Source organism: Nothobranchius furzeri, chromosome 9 (genome assembly GCF_043380555.1).
Source record: "Nothobranchius furzeri strain GRZ-AD chromosome 9, NfurGRZ-RIMD1, whole genome shotgun sequence".
NCBI classification, from domain to species: Eukaryota; Metazoa; Chordata; class Actinopteri; order Cyprinodontiformes; family Nothobranchiidae; genus Nothobranchius; species Nothobranchius furzeri.
In genome coordinates, this window is record NC_091749.1 from 58,312,903 (window position 1) to 58,333,057 (window position 20,155).

The window sequence follows — 20,155 nt, forward strand, 5'->3', positions numbered from 1 at the left end:
TATTTTCTATTTCCTGCTTTTACTTTATTTTATTCATTTTTTGACTGCTGAAGGTTACGGTAATAGCCTCATTCCCTGTGTATTTACCTGTATTATTATTATTAATAATAATATTATTATTATTGTTATTATTATTATTATTATTAATATTTCCTAACTCTGTAAGTATGTGCTGCCTTAACAAGTGAATTTACCCATTGTGTAATCAATAAATTCTATTCTATAGGTAAAAAAGCCGATATTGAACATCCCAAATGATAATGAAAATCACAATAAACTTGCAAATTAGAAGTTTGAATGTTGCCATTTTAATTAAATCACAGCAAGAGTTAACTTCCTCTTAGTAATTTTCCCAACTTTCTTCACACCCATAAGCAAAGGTTTATGGAAGTGCCTGTCCTGAAGTTTGGAAAAATAAGTCAAAATTAGAGGGATGAGGGATAGAAAGTGCACAAATCCACAGACAAAGTATAGCACCTGCTCACTTTTAGTCTTATCCAATTTTTAAGAAAAATTGAGATGAACAAAGAAGATATCACGTGTTTTATGGATTTCAGCATCTGTGTGGAGCTTTTGTGGGCTATCAGTTGTTTCCCCTCCTCCTGTAACAGCCCACCCTCACATCCGCCCTCTACCGCCCGTCTCCTCCAGCCGAGCCCACTCCCTCCTCACCAGCGGAACCAATGAGACTCAGTGGAGAAATTGCAGACCAAAATCAACCAGTGTTCAGTGGGAGCGGATTAAACAAGAGTTTCCAGGAGCTAGAAGCACCAAGCAGGTAGGAAGAGTGTTTCATTCTTGTTCGCGAGCTTATTTTTTTATTTTTTATTTTTTAGAGAAAATAATCCCTGAGTGATGAATAATTAACCACCCGCTCAGATGCTTTTCTTCTCCGCTGAGTTGTTATCGCCTTCATGTTGTTCATTGGCGCTTTTAAGTTTTGCTTCGTCCACCGTGACGCCGGGTCCGTTTGGGGATGAAGTTCTGAGCAGAACCGGTTCTGCCGTCTGAACCGCGGACTCTGTCCAAGGTGCTGAAAGTAAAAACACGCTCCTGTCCCAGGGATCAGTCACTTTTCTGCGTGTAGGAGACTCAGATGGGGACACTTAGCCCACCGTCTCATACTCTGTTCTCGTTTAAAGCAGCTGCGTCTAACCGTGTTGCTCATGAGCACTTCAGCGGGGCGGCTGTTGGACGGCTTTAATGGGGCGCAGATGGTAAAAATAAAATAACTCATGAAATATTCCAATTTATTGTTAAATATATTTAGAATCAAAGCTAAATAAACAAAGCTAAATCAAAATGAAATATAAAGGAGTTCCTATGATTAAAGGAGCCTACCAAAATAAAAGTCTCTCGTTTAACATCTCGGTGTCCTTTTAGGTTGTGAGATATCATCATAGCCTGTATAATCATGGATTTGTGCAGCCCGAACCCATACAGAAACCTTGATAAATGATTGAATTGTCCCTCACACCAAAATGACTCTGAGACCTCAGGTAGAAGATCTCATCCTGATTTTCTGGAGGGCTGCTGACGTTCAAATTAAACCTAAACAAGGTGTTTAGCTTGTATGGTTAGATTTAACCCTTTTTAGTGCAAGTGAATATATTTGATCTTTTGTGTATGCTTGAAATTGATGTGAATATGGACAAAGTAAGAAAAAGTATATAACAAAACCTAAAATTAAAAGGAATAATGCAGAAAATAATTTATAACCCTTAATATGCTTAAACACTTGCAGTGTAAATCATTTAAAACTATTTAGAAAAGTAAGTCTAGATTTCCACAAATAGGCTCTTCTAATGTCCTGATTTTTTATGGAACAAGAATTCCTCATCAGCTCTTCTTGATCAGCTGTTCCTGACATTTTATGACATTTCCAGTATTTCTGGTCTCTACTTGTTTTTTTCCACTCATTTTCCATCCAGTCCTTGTTCCTGAATGCATGATGTGCAGATTTTTCTTTTGAAAAGAAAAGAACTTAGAAGACAAGTGAAGGACAAAAGTAGTCTCAGGTCTAAAACACAGGGTACCCTTAGTGCTACTGTATGTGAAAGTTAAGTTTTCAAGAAACCTGAAACATGACCTGAGAGATGTGTGATGTTTTTCCGCTGGTTGCTTTTTGTAAATTAACTCGTTGATGCTAAAATAAGATTTTATGTGTTATTGTGGTTTAAGTTTTCATGCACTCATATAAATAAATTGAAACAACTTGTGTCTTTGTCACACGTTAGTGGTAAAAGTGTCCCTATAGAATAATGTCTGCTAAGTTCTTCACCTGAGTGTTTCATAGATCATACTTAAGAGGTCTGATAAACAATAATGATTAGTTTTTTAAACCAAATTCCCTCTCAGTTTGGGCTTTATAGACGTGTCTTTGCAGAAATCTGACCCAGACTCTTAAAAGCCTGTGACCTTTATGTCTTGTCCCTCGTCCCCACTGAGGTGAGATAATCCTCCCCCCCAACGGCGTTGCTCTGACAGGCAGTCGCATCAGCTTATTTAATTATTTTCTCCTTTGACTCAAACAAGAATCTCTGTTTTTGTGACATTTGCACCAAAATAAAAGGGTCTGTCTCGCTTGAATCTGAACTCGGATCCTGCAGCCGATCACTTCATCTTCCCACCCCACCCTAACCCCCCTGGAGTGATACCATCTCACAGCACTGTTCTGCTGGTCGGCAGCTTCCTCTCACCTTGGACCACGATGAATGACGTGCAGGAAGCGACCTCTCCTGCGACCAGCCTGACCGGCCCGGCGACCTGCGTCACCAAAGTGGAGCTGCGAGTGTCGTGCAAAGCTCTGCTGGACCGAGACACATTGAACAAGTCAGACCCGTGTGTCGTCCTCATGGTGCAGAACAACGGGCAGTGGGTTGAGGTGAGCCTCTTGTCTCTCGTTGTGATAAAGATGCTGCTGTGACTTTTGTGACCTCTTCTCCTCTCTTAAATCTTAATGTAACAAGTAGAATCCATCTTCCATCTTTTGAAACATATTTAAAATGACTCATGCTTTGACTCACACATGAATAGAGATGCAGCATCTTTAGTTAATCTGTGCAACAATTTTTTTTCTGCATAAACAAGTCCAAGGATGTTTAGTTCACCCATCCTGAGGCTGAGATTGTAAGATAAATCCTTGCTATATTGTGTAATTATATTTCACATGTTGACATTTCTATCAGTTTTAATTAAAAAAAAGTTATAAAGGCTCAACCAGGAAGTGTATGGATCTGATAGAAGTCACAGCTTGTTGAAACTCTTGGAAAAGGTTGTGTTCTGCAGCCATCTACACCCATAATCAGCTATTTGTTGCTGCAGTCTAATGACATAAGGAAACAGAGAGTTGTCAGCCCCCACAGAGCCATTGTTGCTATGTGTTTAGCATAAATCTGTCTTTCATTGATCCCAAGCTGATCTCCAGTTTGAAAAGCAGGCCTCTCATCTCATTTCCCTCCTAATTAGCCAATTAAGTTCAGGAGGAGAGGCCAGAACTCAGGTCTCCACTAAGTGGGGGACGTGTTAAAGTGTGGCACAGAACATCTAATTATAGAGAAGCCTTAAAATGATAATAATTGTTTTCTTTTTATTCTTTTATTTTAAATTTTTTTTAGGAAAATGGGAGATATTAATTAGCTGCATCTCTGGCAAACGGCTGCGATGTGAGACCTATTTGTTGTAACATTTGGGCTAAATTAATGGGGGAATCTCAAGATGCTATTTATAGACAGGAATGGCAAGAACGATTGGCTGACCGAGCTGTGGAGGTTTCTCTCTGTTTCTGAGACGGGATGGGGAGGTTGTAATATGAGATCACTGACCTGGGCACCATGTCGTGAGTGAGTCGTGGAGGATGGCTGCTTATACTGAGCCAGGATTCTCTGGAGGTTACTTCCTGTTAAAAGGGAGTTTTCCTCTCCACTGTCGCTTTATGCTTGCTTAGTATGAGGATTGCTGTAAAGTCGCTGACACTAGTCAGTGACTTGATGCAATTTGCTGGGTTCCTTATATAGGAAACATTATTTCTGATTGGCTTAATGAACTGACCTGAATTGGAATGTTTATTATGTGAAGTGCCTTGAGACGACTCTTGTCGTGATTTGGCGCTATATAAATAAAATTGAATTGAATGTAGCATTAGAGAAAATAAAGGCTATTTTTAGCTTTGTGATGCAAATTCACACAAAATCTCTCTCTCTCTCTCTCTCTCTCTCTCTCTCTCTCTCTCTCTCTCTCTCTCTCTCTCTCTCTCTCTCTCTCTCTCTCTCTCCACACACATTGTCTGACTCCTGTTGTCAGATCCCTTCAGAACTCGGAGGCACTTCTTCAGTAAATTGTTTACTTACGTCAGCAACTGAGTAAAAACCAGAGCCCATTCATGTCAGCCTCTTTCTTCTCCCTCAGCTCAGGCTTCATGGTCCCGGTGACTTGCAAGTGCACTTATCTCATTAGGACAATTAGGAAAATAAAATCTAGAGTCATGGTGGAGATGCTGTGACATTATTGCATCCAGCGCTGCTGCAGATGTCTTATTTTTGCACGAACTACTCACACAAATCCGATCATTCTGTTCATGACGCTTCAAAAGCAGTGCTGGACGCACCTGCAGGAGTCTTTAGGATTCTGGCTTTGCACCAGCAGCAGAACAGGCATCACAGACTTCATCACAACCCATCTTATACGAGTCTGATTGTATTTAATCAACAAACAGACGCATTCCAAATCGGTGCATCCAGATGGCGCGATGAGCGAGAGAGGCAGGAGGAAAAGAATATCAAGGCCTGCTGTTTAAAGTGCAGCGTTTGTCTGAACTGTCAGTTTTTTGTCAGGAACTCTGGTGGATACTTAAAAACACGTTCATTTCAATGTTCGTTTAAACATTAAAAATGTAAAATCACAGACTGGCACATGCTGAAGAGAAAAAATATTTTGAAACATGTAAAATTAAAAGAGTAAAAGGTGAACAGAAGTAAACTAGAAGGACATTTATGCTTTCTGTGCCAACATAGGTAACTGTAGCGTTCTTTGTTGGAGTTTTGAACTAACATGATCTTATACTGGAACATGGGATTAAAGTCGAGATTTGTTTTTGCCATCACTTCACATTCCGAGTGTGTGAATTCCTTTCAGCACTATTTTGGCTCAATAGCTGTAAAACTGAATTTATGTGTTTGCTAGAGAGAGGTGAAGCAGGCTGAGTCCAACATTGAAATAAGATGCAGACATTTTTGCAATAACTCATTTTTGAAAAAAAAAAATCTAAATTCATCCTGTGATCTTACATGATCAGTTAGTGCTGGGGCTGCGAGCTAGGGACAACTCTCAGCTACTAACGCACTCAATCTTAGCCTAAAACTGGACAGCAGCTCATGAGGTAGAGCGGGTTGTCCAGTAATCAAAAGGTTGCAGGTTTAATCTCGGCTCCCGCCAGAGAATGCTGCTGTTGTGTCTTTGGGCAAGACACAACACGCCTTGTCTGCTGGTGGTCGGCAGTGGCGGCGCCAGGGGGGCGCTGTAGCTACCCCTGGATTAGTCATTGCACCCCCATAGCACCCCCCAAGTAAATATTAGATTTTTATTTTTATTTTTTTTTACAATTTAATTTTAATTGAACGTGTGGATGTGATAATATTTAACATACAAAACAAAAATAATCAGTAAATTATCATATAGATGGTAAAAACGAACTAAAACAGGAAATTGATGTTAACCTTTGACCTCATTTTCCACCTGCGAACGAGTGAAAGGTAGAGCTAGTGGTAAAATGGATCCGTTTTAGTTGCCCAAATTGCCACGGGTTCAGTCAGAAACGAATGAACCTTTGGAAGTGATCTCAGACCCACAAAAACCTACGGATCTGGATGAAGAGAGTCAACCCTCAACCGCCGCAGCAGTCGAGGGTTTTGCCGCTGGAAATGCTAACACTAACGTTAGCTAAACTTGCAACACTATAGATGGTTTTCTGTGTGGCTGTATGTGTTTATGATTTCATGGAAAAGTCAGCGATTGTTCACATGTTTATGATGTATATTAATGATTGTTTCAGGTGTTGTTGAGGTTTTGTGCACGCATGTGTATCTGCTAGTGTTGAAGGTGTAACGTGATGACGGAGCTGTTCCACCAAACCCTGTTTTAGAGAACAATAGGTACGCATGACCACTTCCTTCATAGCACCCTCAATAAAAAGACTAGCTCCTTCACAGCACCTGCAGAAAAAAAATTCTGTAGCCGCTACTGGTGGTCGGAGGGACCGGTGGTGCCAGTGTTCAGCAGCCTCGCCTCTGTCAGTGCGCCCCAGGGCAGCTGTGGCCGCATCATAGCTCATTACCACCAGCATATGAATGTGAGTGTGAATGATTGATTGTGTTATAAAGTGTTGGGGGGGGGGGGGGGGGGGGGGGTTGGAGACTCCCAAGAAGGTGCTATAGTGCTCCGGACCCCACGTGACTCTCAGTTAGTAGACACCATTTTGGCAGGGAAAAAAAGGTAAACAAACACGGATGTAACCATGAACGTGAACGGGATTCGCTTGGATTTTACTTCGTCGGAGTTTACACTTTAAAACCGAAGAAATCATTTTATATAGTCAGAAATTAAATAGACTAAACATCTCTGACCCTTACCGTGCCCCTGGGATACTTTTTAAAAACGCCAGAAGCTGTCGGAGCGGACTACACCGGACCTGGCCGGGGAACCCCTTGGGATTCCCCCGGCCGGAGGAGCTGGGGAGAGGTCTGGGACTCTCGACGCTACTGCCCGCTCCGACAGCTTCTGGTGTCGGAGCGGACTTCTTACTGGACCTGGCCGGGGAACCCCTTGGGATTTACACGGAGGAGCTGGCTCCGGCGGCTGGGGAGAGGGAAGTCAGGGCCTCTCGGCTACTGCCCCCGCAACCCGTCTCCGGATAAGCGGATGAAAATGGATGGACAAATAACAGATTTACACGTAAGTAGTTTAAATAGAGTGCTGTGCTGTTTGAATGTATAAACTGAACGCCAAGAGAAATCACTAGTTTGATTTTTTCCGTGAATAAAATAAATAGGTCAAGCAGGAGCGTCTCAGGATCTGTCTGAGAGCTGTCTCGGTGAGACAGATAATAGCAATCCAAAGTGCTTTTTATGTGTGATCTGACAATTGATCAACCATTGCTTAAAAATTCAATACAGCTTAGCCGGTTAATTGCTGTGATCATAAAACACGTAAACGGCAGCACGCAGAAATCACGAGGCAACATTTTACATGATGTTTACTTGTTGCTATGAGTAATAAGACAGAAAAAGCCACGCCAAAATAAGTTTAGGAAGCCCTCTAAGAATCGTAATAAAAGCATTTAAAATAAATACCATACACAGTTGAGGAAACGTTGGTTTATGTACCTGATATGAAGTGGTCGCTGCATAAGTGAAAACCTTTACTCTCAGGATCCCACAGCTTCATTTTAACCCGGTCACTAGCGCGTTTTATTACAATGATCCAATGTTTGCGGCGCTCCGGATCTTGGGGAATCCTGTAGATGGCTCATTCCTTATGTCGTCCGTGTCTGTTCTGCAACCTGGGGCACAACAGGAATCTACCATATTTCCCGTTTGATTGAGTTTTCTGACAATAACAAATAGTCCAGCTGCCGGCTTCTGCCTGCCAAATGGCGCCGTTTCGATTTGCACTGTTGCATGCCGGGAGAAGTGACGTCAACTCCCGGAGCTCTATACAAATACAGGCCATTTAAAACCTGTAAAAAATGTTGTGTTTTTTTGTGTGTTTGGAAACCTTGACCGACTGTGGACGCTACGTGAATTTACTGAAAAATGAATGAGCTTTTGCTTTTACACTCATAGCGAGGGATTTATACACTCCAGACAAACACATGCACACACACTGATAAGCACGATCACTTTTTTGTGTTTAGACTGCAGGTGAGAATGCTTAAGCCAAATTGGTGCACAATCTTTAAACAAAACCGCTAAACGTTAAATGAAATGTTCAGTGGTAAACGAGCACAGTGGGTTGTGATATTTCTAGAACATGTGCAGATACCTCCATGCAAGTAGGAGGCACTTTGTTATTTTGTTCCCCTCAGATGGGTGGATCAGCACAAGTAAACACAGTCATTCATGAGTCATCACCATTGTCCTACAAAGACATCTTTTTTCTCCCCACATCGTCAGAACTGATGTAAGCAAAAGTTGCTCTGTCCATGCATCCATTCAGTCATGCATCCAGTTTTTCAGAAGACACTTTGCAACGGTGGAACTCAGAATTATTTGCATAGAGGCACAAAAACATTCAGACTCACAGGTTAATTTAAAATCCCTGTTGGGCTTTCACAAGAGCTGGAAAGTATAATCTATGTTTTGCATGAAATAAATTAATAAACACATTTTCATGTCTAACAATAAATCATTATTTTTCATATAATAGGCCTTTTACCAATTAGCAAGTTTAGATATTGTGTTAGGCATTACTGCCAGTTAAGGGGGCCAGGTCATGTTATTTTAAACCTTTGAGAGCAAAGCTTGGCCCAATTTATGATAAAAGATTACCGTTGGCATCAGAATTTGGCATCAACAACATGAAAGCATGGATCCATCCTGCCTTGTATTAGTGGTTCAGGATGGTGGTGGTGTAATGGTGGGAGACATTTTCCTGGCACACTTTGGGCCCCTTAGTACTGATTGATCATCGTTGCAACGCCACAGCCTACCTGAGTATTGTTGCTGACCAAGTCCATCCCTTTATGACCACAGTGTGCCCATCTTCTCATGGCTGCTTCCAGCTGGTTAATGCTCCAAGTCATAAAGCTCCAATCATCTCAGACTGGTTTCTTGAACATGACATGAGTTTACTGTACTCAAATGGCCTCCACAGTCACCAGATCTCAATCCAGTAGAGCCAGTTTGGGATGTGGTGGAACGGGAGATTCACATCACGGATGTGCAGCCAACAAATTTGCAGCAACTGCGTGATGCTATCACGTCAATATGGACCAAAAGCTCTGAGGAGTGTTTCCAGTACCTTGTTGGATCTATACTACCATCATTAAGGCAGTTCTGAAGGCTAAATCTAAATTGGAGTCAGGAATGCTGGCCTTTTCTGTCAAAGCACTAAGAGACTGGAGCAATTTGCTTGTTTCCCTAAGAATCATCACTACAATTCATCAGTTTAAAATCTCTTTGTATGAATATTTAATACCCATCTGTAATAGTTTTTGATTTTTCATTTGTATCTTTCTTTTGTGTTTATCTTTTTATTTATAATTTTTGTTTTCATTATTATTAATATAATATATTATTTATTGTTTAAATATTTTTTATTATTATTTTTATTATTACTATTGTGGTTTCAATGTGTGGCATTGAAATTTGCAATCTTGGTTTACTATTTGTTTTGATTTGTGTAGAGGACCCACTTGGAAACGAGGTGGTTCATCTCAAGTGGTTTATCCTCTCGAAATATAAGTTAATAAATAAAAGTGGGTTCATCCCAGTACTAGCAAGGTGTACCCAATAAATTGGCCAGTGACTGTATATATTACAGAAAAATAAATCCTATTTGTCACAGTCTTTCTGAACTGAAAGCATCATTTTTATTCAGTTTTTTGTCTCCCAAGAATAATTTTATATTCCTTTTAGCATTTTACTTCTAAATTTTAAATATGGATCCCATAGTTAAAATGTAATCTTCATCTGCGTTTTCACATGGAAATAATCCCATCACGAGTCAACTCAGAAGGGAGCTTTTATGGAATGGTTCTGCAGCCTGAAAGGAATTTATTACTTATGTCGACAATATCTGTATCCTATTAGAGTGAAAATAAAACCATAAATCTTGTACCATTTTAGGTGAAAGTATTGGTGCAATGCCACATTTGTGGTTTAAATTATTAAACACGTCTTCACAATTTAAATGAAACAATCCTTAAACGTAAAATCTCCACTTTTGTCAACCTCTCTCCTCCAAGTAAGCCAAAATGAACCAACGACAGTCTTGAAGAACGAGACTGATCCCTCTTAATAGAGCCGACAAAATGCTGAGCTGCTGTTAAAATCTCATCTCTCCCGGAGCGACCTCATCCTGATGTCACAATCACAGAAAAGGCCTGGACCTGCTCCAATGACTGAATAAATGACCCTGAAATAACTTATAGATGTTTTAGATGACCGCTCAGAAACCCTCATGTGTCCTGATGATGCCTCTTCATGGAGTAATTTTCCATCTCAGCCTTTTGTATTTAAAGTCTTTCGTCATTATTTTATACATAAAACTGTTCACGGAGCTGTGTGAGAGCTAAATCCGACATCACAAACACACAGCGCCTCAGAGAGCTCAGCTTTTCCTCGTCAGGCCGAGTCAAAAGACGAGCATGGATGGTTTCTCTAGCTGAGATTAAATGTCAGAGCCCTCCAATCATCTCTCGTGTCGCCCTCTGGATGCAACATAATAACATATGCCCTCTCTGTATTTGCTGGAGTTTCTCAAAATAAGTGGGGAGATGAATATTCTGCAAGTGTTTCCTCTTTTTTGCCCTGATTTCTGATGTAACAAACAGTCTGTGAAATTGGTTTAAAATTGGTTTCATTTCCTCACAGACAACTATTGCTTTGATGATAATACGGTGATTATGATACAGAATATTGGAACGTTTTAATGTATTTGCTGGGAGTGGAAGTTCAAAGTCTCACTGGACGTTTTCCCGCTCAGCTGGACAGGACAGAGGTGATCAAGAGCAACTTGCATCCGGTCTTTGGGAAGGTTTTCTGCCTGGATTACTACTTTGAGGAGGTCCAGAAGCTGCGGTTCGAGGTGTACGACATCCACGGCACCCACAGCATAGGGACCCGTGACGATGATTTTCTGGGAGGAATGGAATGCACGCTCGGCCAGGTAGGCAGATGTTACCACTTATGTTTCCCATTTAGCTTTAGTTTTCAAAAATAAACTGAACAAATGAGCTGTAAAAGCTTCTGTCGGTGCATTTCTTCACCTGCTACTGTGTTTTTGCTGCGGAAAGGTCCAGAGTTAGTGATTGATAACAATCGCTGCTGTTGATGACTCAGATCCCGGAACACTCCTCTTCACTGCAGAGGCCTTAAGGTCAACATTTTGCTTTTCTTGCAGATCGTGGCCCAAAAGAAAATGGTAAAACCTTTGCTGCTGAAGTACGGGAAATATGCCGGCAAATCCACCATCACGGTAGGTTTCTCGCTGTGTGTCTGTGACCTTTCTGCTCTGCTGATCCAAACAAGTGCGGATTAAAGAATGAATGGATGGTTAAATGTTGGTTTTACTTATGCACTTTTTATTTTTCAGGCCCAAAACAGTAGGTACTTTTACACAGATGTGTTTAAAGTAGGTCAGATTAGTTTTCCTGATGTATCTTTTTTTTTTGGTCAGCAAACAAATCTGAAAAAGAAAATCCACACAAAAACATTGTGGATTAGAGAATGAATAGATGTAAAAAAGTAACTGACCCCTAAACACAATAAGTCTTGGCAAAAACAACTGCAGTCAAGCTTTTGAGATAGCTGGTAACGACGTTTAGTCCCACTTATCTTTGTAGAATTGTTTTTGTAGCATTGTAGTGGGGATGCTTTCATCACAGACTATTATGGTACCTTTCATCTCTTTCTCTTTGCTGCATCATGAACCCCAGCATGAACAAAGTTAGGCCTGCCGCACTTACTACAACCGTACTTAAGCTCAGCAAAAAAAAAAAGTACCTACGCCAAGTAGGTTTGTGATCTATCAAACGTGCAGTACGCACAGCTGCACGCAATCTCCACTTCATAAATCAGAGACTGATGAGAAAGGTTCTCAGCTGCTTTTTAGTCACATCTCGCCCTCAACACGCCCACTTTCTACTATAAATGGTCAGTGCAAGATGCCTTGTGGATCTCATGCATATACATAAGCCGGCTTGTTGCAACATTTCGATCCCGACCGCAGATCAAGGAAGCCTTATTTCACAAGCAGAAATTGAGGTACTTGTGGGTGAGGTGGGGAAATAAAAGGAAGTGCTTTTGCAAAACAAATAAGAGAAAATCCACAGAGAGGCACAGCGTTGCTGAAGCCGTCAATGCTGTGAGTTCTGCACAGAGAGATCTGTGGCAGATTTAAAAAAAACAGTCCAATCAGGATTCCATCCCCAGACTCCCGGGTGAGAGTCACACACGCAATCCAGTCAGCCAAACAGAAATCTCCCTTGACGAAGCCAGGGAGTATGATCAATCGGGTCACAGTGACAGGACACACACACTGTCACAGACGCATGACATTCTGTTTCAATCTGTCCCCCTGCTGATATTCAGCGTTCCGTATTCTGCGCCTCAGGTTGTGTGTGGGTGTGTGCGCGTGTGTGTGTGTATATAGGGAGGCTTGTTCTGTGTGCGCATGAAGTGGTGCAAGTGATAATGCTGCAGGATTTCATAATTGTATCCTTCTCAGCAGCAGCACTGCAGGTGCTCTCCATGTGTAAGCCAGGTCCTTAGTCAACTTAAAGTTGTGCACATTTTTCCGCTAAGTTTTCTTTCATAAATCCCAAAGTTTGCGTGGAAAGTTGCTTACGCAGTTTTCCGACCCCATTTTGTGCGTAAGCAAGCTTGATGAACGAGGCCCTTGGACCATGCTATTTTACAACTTCCAGAGCAACAGTAGGCACAACATATGATGAAATATTACCGTTTTTATTTGTGAGCCATTCCTTCAACCTGGAAATAAGCAACTGGATTCGATGAAACCCCGCCTTCAACCGGAGAATTTTCCATTGGAGAGTTTACGCGCGCACACACGTGCACACACGTGCACACGCACGCACACACACACACACACACACACACACACACACACACACACACACACACACACACACACACACACACACTTGGACAGAGAAAAGGCAGCTGGGAGGAATTATTGTCGAGTCCGTCTCTGGATGAAGTAATCCACCTGAAAACACACTCAGTTACTGGTGGTGGGTTAACTAGCAGTCTGTCAAATCACTGTCACGTTCTGGCTCAGCTTTGAGAGCTTCTGAGCTTAAAATCCAACCATTTCTGCTGATTCCTCAGAAAGACTGGACAAGCATCCTGTTCTATCACAGACAAAAATCCACTTTTGGGTTTTAGGTATTGTTTAGAGTGCAAGGAAGACATACGGTAATTTATTCAGGACTGAGGAGATTGAACAGGGAAAGACTGCTTGTTAGTGTTTACAGTCAAGGTGAGAAGGGATCCGGGCTCAAGGCCTGGATGGGAGGAGCGCAGTGTTGTGACTTAACAACGCCCCATCCATCCGTTTGCAGTAGCTTAGCTGAGTTTAACTGAGGCCTAGTCCACATGTAGCCGGGTTTTTTAAAAAAAGGAATATCCGCCCCTCCAAAAACTTGCATCCACACCACCGCGTTTTAAAAACAAACTCTGTCCACACGTACCCAGATAAATACGTTGTTATGGACATGCCAGACCTGTAGGCGGCAGTACTTCCCCCGGTCTTAACCTCGTCCTTCGTCTGTAGTCTTCCGCAAGGAGCAGTAATTCCGCTTGCAAAAACAAACAAGCAGAAAGCGCTTGGACAATTGATGGATCGGGTAGTGACAGAGCGCAGCTCTGAGGGCTTCCATGATGCCGGCTAGTGTAAACACAGGTCGCACACGTGATGTCAGCATTTTTTGTCGCGGAAAGTGACGTTGCGGACCTTAAAACTCCGGTTTTGTCCGTCCACACGCAGACACCCAAAACGGAGAAAATGCAGATCTTCACTTTGCCCGGAGTTTTTAAAAAGATCAGTTTTCGTGTGAAAAAACTCCGTTTTCGTGTGGATGACAGGCCAAAACGTAGAAAAATATCTACGTTTTGGCAGATCCCCGGCTACGTGTGGACAGGGCCTGAGATAAAGGGAAGAAGCTGCTGAGACAGGAAAATGCATGTGTGAGGCCAAGAGCTGCTTCTTTTCACAAGTAAATAAAAATATAACATGGTCAAAATCTCCAAAAAGTGAATTTTGCATGATATAGTCCCTTTAATTCCTATGACGTGCTGCTTTTAGAGATCTTTTAGCCCAATTTGTGCCGTCAGTCAGATTATATTATCATGATTTCCTCTGGTATTAGATACTAGCAGTCAGGTCTGGGTGTGATTAGTGGTGAACTTAGCTTTCCAAATAATGTTGTTAATCACAATTAATCCATAATTTGAGAAAGAAGTAGTTAGTTTTCCACACAGGTCAACATTGGTTTGGATGGTCAAAGCATCATGCGAAAACTGCGTTTTGTCTGATGTAGAACTGTGTTTGCTGATCTGGAAGCTTAAAGTGTGACAAAAGGGCAAAAGCAAAATAAAACTGTAGGAGGGCAAATCACAGCACAGCACGTGTTACAGTTGAAATATCTAAATGACTTTGTTTTTATTCACTGTGGAGATATTTTAATGAAGAGGACTTTTTTAAAGTTCATGAAAGATGAGTCTGCTCTGTTAAACAGAGCACTACAGACACAAGAGGGCATGAAAACCCATAAAAAATGATGGGTGTGTGAGAAATGATGTCTGGCCTTTGGGAGGGAGGTGCTGCTGGTTCATTAAGCACCATCTCCACTGCACTTTAACCCACCTCTCCTAATACATTTATTCCCAACAACATGCTTGGAGGTCTCTAAAGAGTCTTGACTGCACTATTATTTTGCTCGTGTTTAACACAGGTCTGATCATCTTGTATTTTTGCCAGTTTCTTATAAATTTGGCGTCAGAGAAGAATCAAAACCCATTATAAACACAAACAGGAAGTGTTTCCTCATCTGTTTTGGACTCATGCAGCACACAGAGGAGATCCATGAGAGATCTATTTCTAAATTTTAATAAATAAATCTATTTAAATCTGAACCAATATCTTCCAGAAGGGACACAGCATTTTCAAAAGCTTTTTATTTTATTTAAATTTTTTTACCATTTACTCGAAGCAAATAAGAATATATTTGTACGTCTGGAGCTTTGGGTCAGAGTTGCACAATATCCAGGTAATCAGCTGAAGGTAATTACTGGGTTCTCTGCTCATATCAAACAGTTTAGAGGATATAAACAGGGAAGATATTTTTGCAGGTTGTTATTTGTGCTGTGGGCTGCATTATGAGCTCATTAAACGGTTTCCAAAATTGCCCATCCTTGTTTGCAAAGAGATGCAAAGAGCACGACTCCTCACTGGATGATGGCTTCAAAGTGGTCATTCTGAAAATCTGCAAAGGACAACAGGGAAGATTAAATCCAACAGTTAATTTATTACTTCTTAATAATGAGTTGGCATAGCTTTGTTTTCCTGGCTTTTTCAGGCTTTTTAAAATGGAGTGTCCCAGGTGGGGCACTTATGCGTGGGTGGAACCAATGGTCATCCCTCACAAAATGATTCTGTTTTTCATTCTAGTGAATTTATGAGCTCCACATTGTGCCATGACCAATTTTCTCTCTACTTCTATTTCTTCTTTGAGCTGTTTTGTGGTGTTAGTAAGCCCCGTCGGAGGGACCAGTGGCGCCAGTGCTTGGCAGCCTCGCCTCTATCAGCGCGTCCCAGGGCAGCTGTGGCTACATTGTAGCTCATCCTCACCAGTGTGTGAATGGGCGAATGACTGATTCTGTTGTAAAGCGCTTTGGGGGGTTCCAGGACTCTACAAGGCATTATATCAAATACAGGCCATTTATCATTACCACCACCAAATGGAGTGGACTGGGACCATGTTCTAAATACTATTTATGTCAATATGAAAATATAATGAAGAATACAAAAAATGTTCTATAGCCTGGGACTGTAAACCAGTGTTACCCCTCTTTTCCACCAGATGCAAAACAATATAGTGACGTTTTACCCGTGAAATTCCTTCCAACTGGGAGAAATTCTGACATAAAACAGGAGCGAAAGCATTCCCCACAACTGATGCCTTGAGGTCAGAAAATCACAGGAGAACTGTAACTCCATGCATGATTTCAGAAGTCCACACAATAAAAAGCAAGGAGAAAGACAGCAGCATGTATGCAAAAGCTCTGTGGCTTATTTTCTGTTCTGTTTACATTGGCTTCAGTGGTTTCACAGGAAATGACATATTGCATATAACTTTTGTTTTGAAAGTTTCCAGATGTTTTACACTGCCTTTGTGTTTGACTTCCTGTCTGGCCAGATCTAAACTGTGGAGTTTGGCTTGTTTTGGAAGCGTAGAACGTACAAAATAGACTTGAAACGTTCATTTTTGTGACGCGTCCACAGCGTTGCACTTAGCTGCCGGTGGAAAGGACCCTGTCCACCATAACGACGGCTAATTGCCGTGCAGTGCATTTCGCAGCCATTTCGCGCCATTTACACATCTAGTGGAAAAATGGGGTTAAAGGCGTATGCTGCCACCTACTGTTCTGGGGTTTCAAACCCCAAGTCTTTTGTTGACAATTTAAAGTAAGTTTAAATGGGTTAGGGTACCTGGGGTTGCCAATCAGATTTCAAGAGTGGCATGGGCAACCCAAAGCCACTCCCTGGAAATGCCAGCACACCAAAAACAGGTTGATTCTGGGAGTATGTTGGTAATTACACCTGGGTGAGAGACACACACACTAACCAGTCAGTCAAAGGGATATCCCTATGGCCAAGTAGCCGGGGCACATGATCAATTGGGATAACGTGATGCTCACCCTTTACAAAATACAAATTATATTTGTGTGTGGTTGGAGGATTTAATGTCCGAAACATTTTATTATTGGATAATCTGAGATATTTGTGTGACGTTTTGTCATGTTTTTTATTTCTTTAAGATATATTTTTTTAAAACTTGTGTTTTTCGTGTAATGATTGCATTCTGAATTATGTTCCGAAATCTCATTAGATGTTACATTTCAAGTCTTGTTACTGTCTTTGGTTCACATGTGTTTGTGTGTGACGTTTGGGACATTGTTAAGCTATACAACGTTGTTATTACATTCTCTTAATTGCAGTTTTAGAAAGTTGAGCTCAGATTCGACTCCTGAATGCTTATGGCTGCATTATTTAAATGTCTTAGACAAACAAATGAGAAAAAAATACCTTCAGCTGCTTTTATGGAGACAGCATGCAGCTTTTTCTTTTAACTAGCTGTTTTTCTGTCTCGCGGTGAAAAATACTTCCTGAACTGTGACAAACAGATGGATAATCCCAACTGTTATCACAAACTAAAGCAAAACCTCATTTAAAACTACCACATGTTTAAAATCGCAGCCTTGGTCCTGACGAGGATAGAAATCGAATGGCACAGAGACGCATTCACACTCTTTCTACCTTCATGTTTCGCAAAGATGTTCACCGTCTCTTGTTGGTTGTGGAGGCAAACTGTCTGATAAAACACACCAGTTTCCACTTTGCAAGTCATCACTGTCAAGCTGCAGTCATGCTCGTTGCACAGCCACGGTTCCTGCTGCCTGGTGGGAGAGTTTAGTTAGACAACAAACTCTGCAGCTCTGTAAGCGGTGAGAACAAAACAAAAGGAAAAAAGCTCACTGAACCTTAAAAACTACAAACTTTTTCTTTTTAACTACCTCAAAACAAAAAGCATGACGCTGTTAGGAGTTTTAACTGTTGCTCCACAGTGAGACAAGGTGACTTTCCCAACACAGTTTGAAATGATAACTCGGAGCCGGTGGCCTCCAGATTTCAGCTAATGGCTTGGCCAACAAATTTTTTTTTACATGCATTAACTGGTCACGTTGTTGAAAGAGTTACAGTAAAAAGGTCAAACAAAGAGTTAAAAAAACTTCCTGTTAGAAACGTGGATAAAAGTTGAATATTTATAAAGGTCTACAAGGTAATGCGGGGGTGTTTTATTACGTTTGGTCACACAATCATACAGCGGTGTTAAGTCTTGTCCTTGTGTTTGGCTTTAGAATTGTTGTTTTCAGTGCATCTATCAGGTTGCTCATCACAGACTGCATTTATGAGCTTTCCTATTAAATTTGACCACGTCTGATGTCTAGATCACATGAATCCAGGGCAGTATCGACCATTTATGAAATGAAACAATAATCTTTTTACTTTCCTTTGGATCTATTGTCTATCATTCATTTTTAGAGTGAGCATAAACATTTAAAGATTGTATCTCTGAAGGAAAACGGTTTATGTCATTAAATCATTGAGATTATTTAGGGATTATTTCTAAAGGCAGCAAATTCTAATGACAAATCCTTTCAGGTGCATGCTGAGGAAATATCTGGCAACAACGGTTATGTAGAGCTCTCCTTCTGTGCCAAGAAGCTGGATGATAAGGTGAGTGCTTTTTATTTATTAGCTCTAACAGCTAATATGTTATGGTTTAACCTTGGTATTTTTTTAAAGAAATAATCAGAATACATTTTGCATCAATGTGGGTGTGAAACAGAAAAATTAGCTATCTATATTTATGGATCATTTAGTCCCCCCGGCTCATAACGCCAGGAGGGAAATGTGTTGGTGGGTCCACTTTAAGGCAGGATGCTACTGACCTCAGCTGCTCTGCCTCTTACATGCTCAAACTTTGCCAAGGGCATGTTTCAATCAGAAAGACAGCAGGAGCTTACATCCTCTTACACTTCTGATGATCCAAAGTCACACCGAGTTCTCAGGAACGAGCCTCAGGAGTCCAGAGTCAGGGGCTGACCTTGATTCCTTAAGGTACACACAGGCAGCTCATTTAGCCTGGAAACTGTGGTTTATAATTTACCTCGGCTCTGACAGTGAAATAAAACCACTTATGTTGCAATGTAGATTAAAACTAAAGGAATGACAGGATAGAAATGACATACAGGATGTTCAGTTTGCTGGAAATGTTGAGTTTTTGGTTCAGTCCAACAGAGGTAATCTGAAGCGACTGCCTCTGAGGTTTCTGCTTCTTCAAATAAATCACAGCTTCTTGAGCGGTGATCGTTTCTGATAACATGCCACTGAGACAAAGAGGTGCAGGTTTCTATCCTGAAGAAATGACCCTCACTGTGTCAGGTATGCTCAGGAAGTCTCTTTCTGGCTACCACATTGTTTCTCCGTCATTTCAGCCAATATGAAAAAAGAGTAGAGCTTTAAATCTGTTTTTGAAAAATTTGCTCTGGAATAATCACTTTTGCTGATCTGCCCAACACAAACATGGCCGTTAACTATGTTTGTCATCACCGTCGAGGGATGGAGTCAACACTCCCTTGGCTTTAAGTGCTGGGTTGGTGTGTGATGGAGTGATAGTAGTGCCATCTGTCGAATTTCTACTAGACAGATTAAAGATTAAAGTCCCATAGTTTTCAGACACACTGGTATGGTGTGGAGGAAATAGTCCTCTGCGTTTGACCTATCCCCGTGGGGAACAGTGAGCTGCAGACATGACCTTGCGCAGGAACTATTTGGTGGTTTAACCCCGATCCAACCCCTTAAAGCTGAGTGACATTGGGTCCCATTTTTATAAAGTCTTTGGTATGACCCATCCGGGGTTTGAACTCCAATTTCCCATTCCCAGCGCAGACACTCCACCACTAGGCCACTAAGTTGGTAGACAGAGGAAGGAAGTGATGGAGAAACCGCAGAAATACACGAAGCTGTTCCAGTGTTTTTTTTTTTTCATTTTATCTGATGAAACAGATCATTTATTCATTCAAAATGTAATTGCACAAGTTTGTTACTGATAGAACAAACAGGAAGTTTAAGTAACAACACGTAGCTTTGTAAACTTTAAGCTAGAGCTCCATCTTTGATCTAAGTGATTGTGGAGTTTGAAACTTGACGAGTTTCTAATTGGACACCATACAGCTCTCTGCTGACCAGAAACCGCACTAGATAGTTTTGTGGAGCAAGTAGATGTCCTATAGGGTGCTCTTTACCTGCTTTATGGCTGTTAGCTGTTATGCTAGCAGTTAGCATCACCAGTTTGCTGATTGTCGAAAACAGGCACAAGAAGAAGAAAAAAAAGACGTTTACTTTCTTGTCGGCGTCATGGCAGAGCCTGAAAGTAAAAGTAAGAGACAAATTTCTTTGGAGGTGAAGCAATGAGCTAAAACCAGACTAAACATTTGTGACCTGAGTGATGATGACCTGGCTTTGTTAATACTGGACTTGTGACTAATAGTATTTTTTGCCTAATAGTTTGGACCTTTTTACTTTATTTTAGTATTAGTTGGCTCATGTTTGTGTTAGCTTGTTGTTAGTG

At 41.2% G+C, this 20,155-nt stretch overlaps 1 protein-coding gene across 1 annotated transcript in view; it reads left to right on the forward strand.

Moving 5' to 3' along the window:
* cpne7 (copine VII) overlaps window positions 1-20,155 on the forward strand; it is a 75,408-nt gene that overhangs the window by 6,712 nt on the left and 48,541 nt on the right. The window contains exons 5-9 of the mRNA XM_070554982.1: window positions 652-778; window positions 2,689-2,884; window positions 10,702-10,884; window positions 11,119-11,193; window positions 18,184-18,258. Coding sequence (XP_070411083.1) covers window positions 684-778; window positions 2,689-2,884; window positions 10,702-10,884; window positions 11,119-11,193; window positions 18,184-18,258 — 624 coding nt within the window. The 5' untranslated portion in view covers window positions 652-683. The remainder of the gene's footprint in view (window positions 1-651; window positions 779-2,688; window positions 2,885-10,701; window positions 10,885-11,118; window positions 11,194-18,183; window positions 18,259-20,155) is intronic.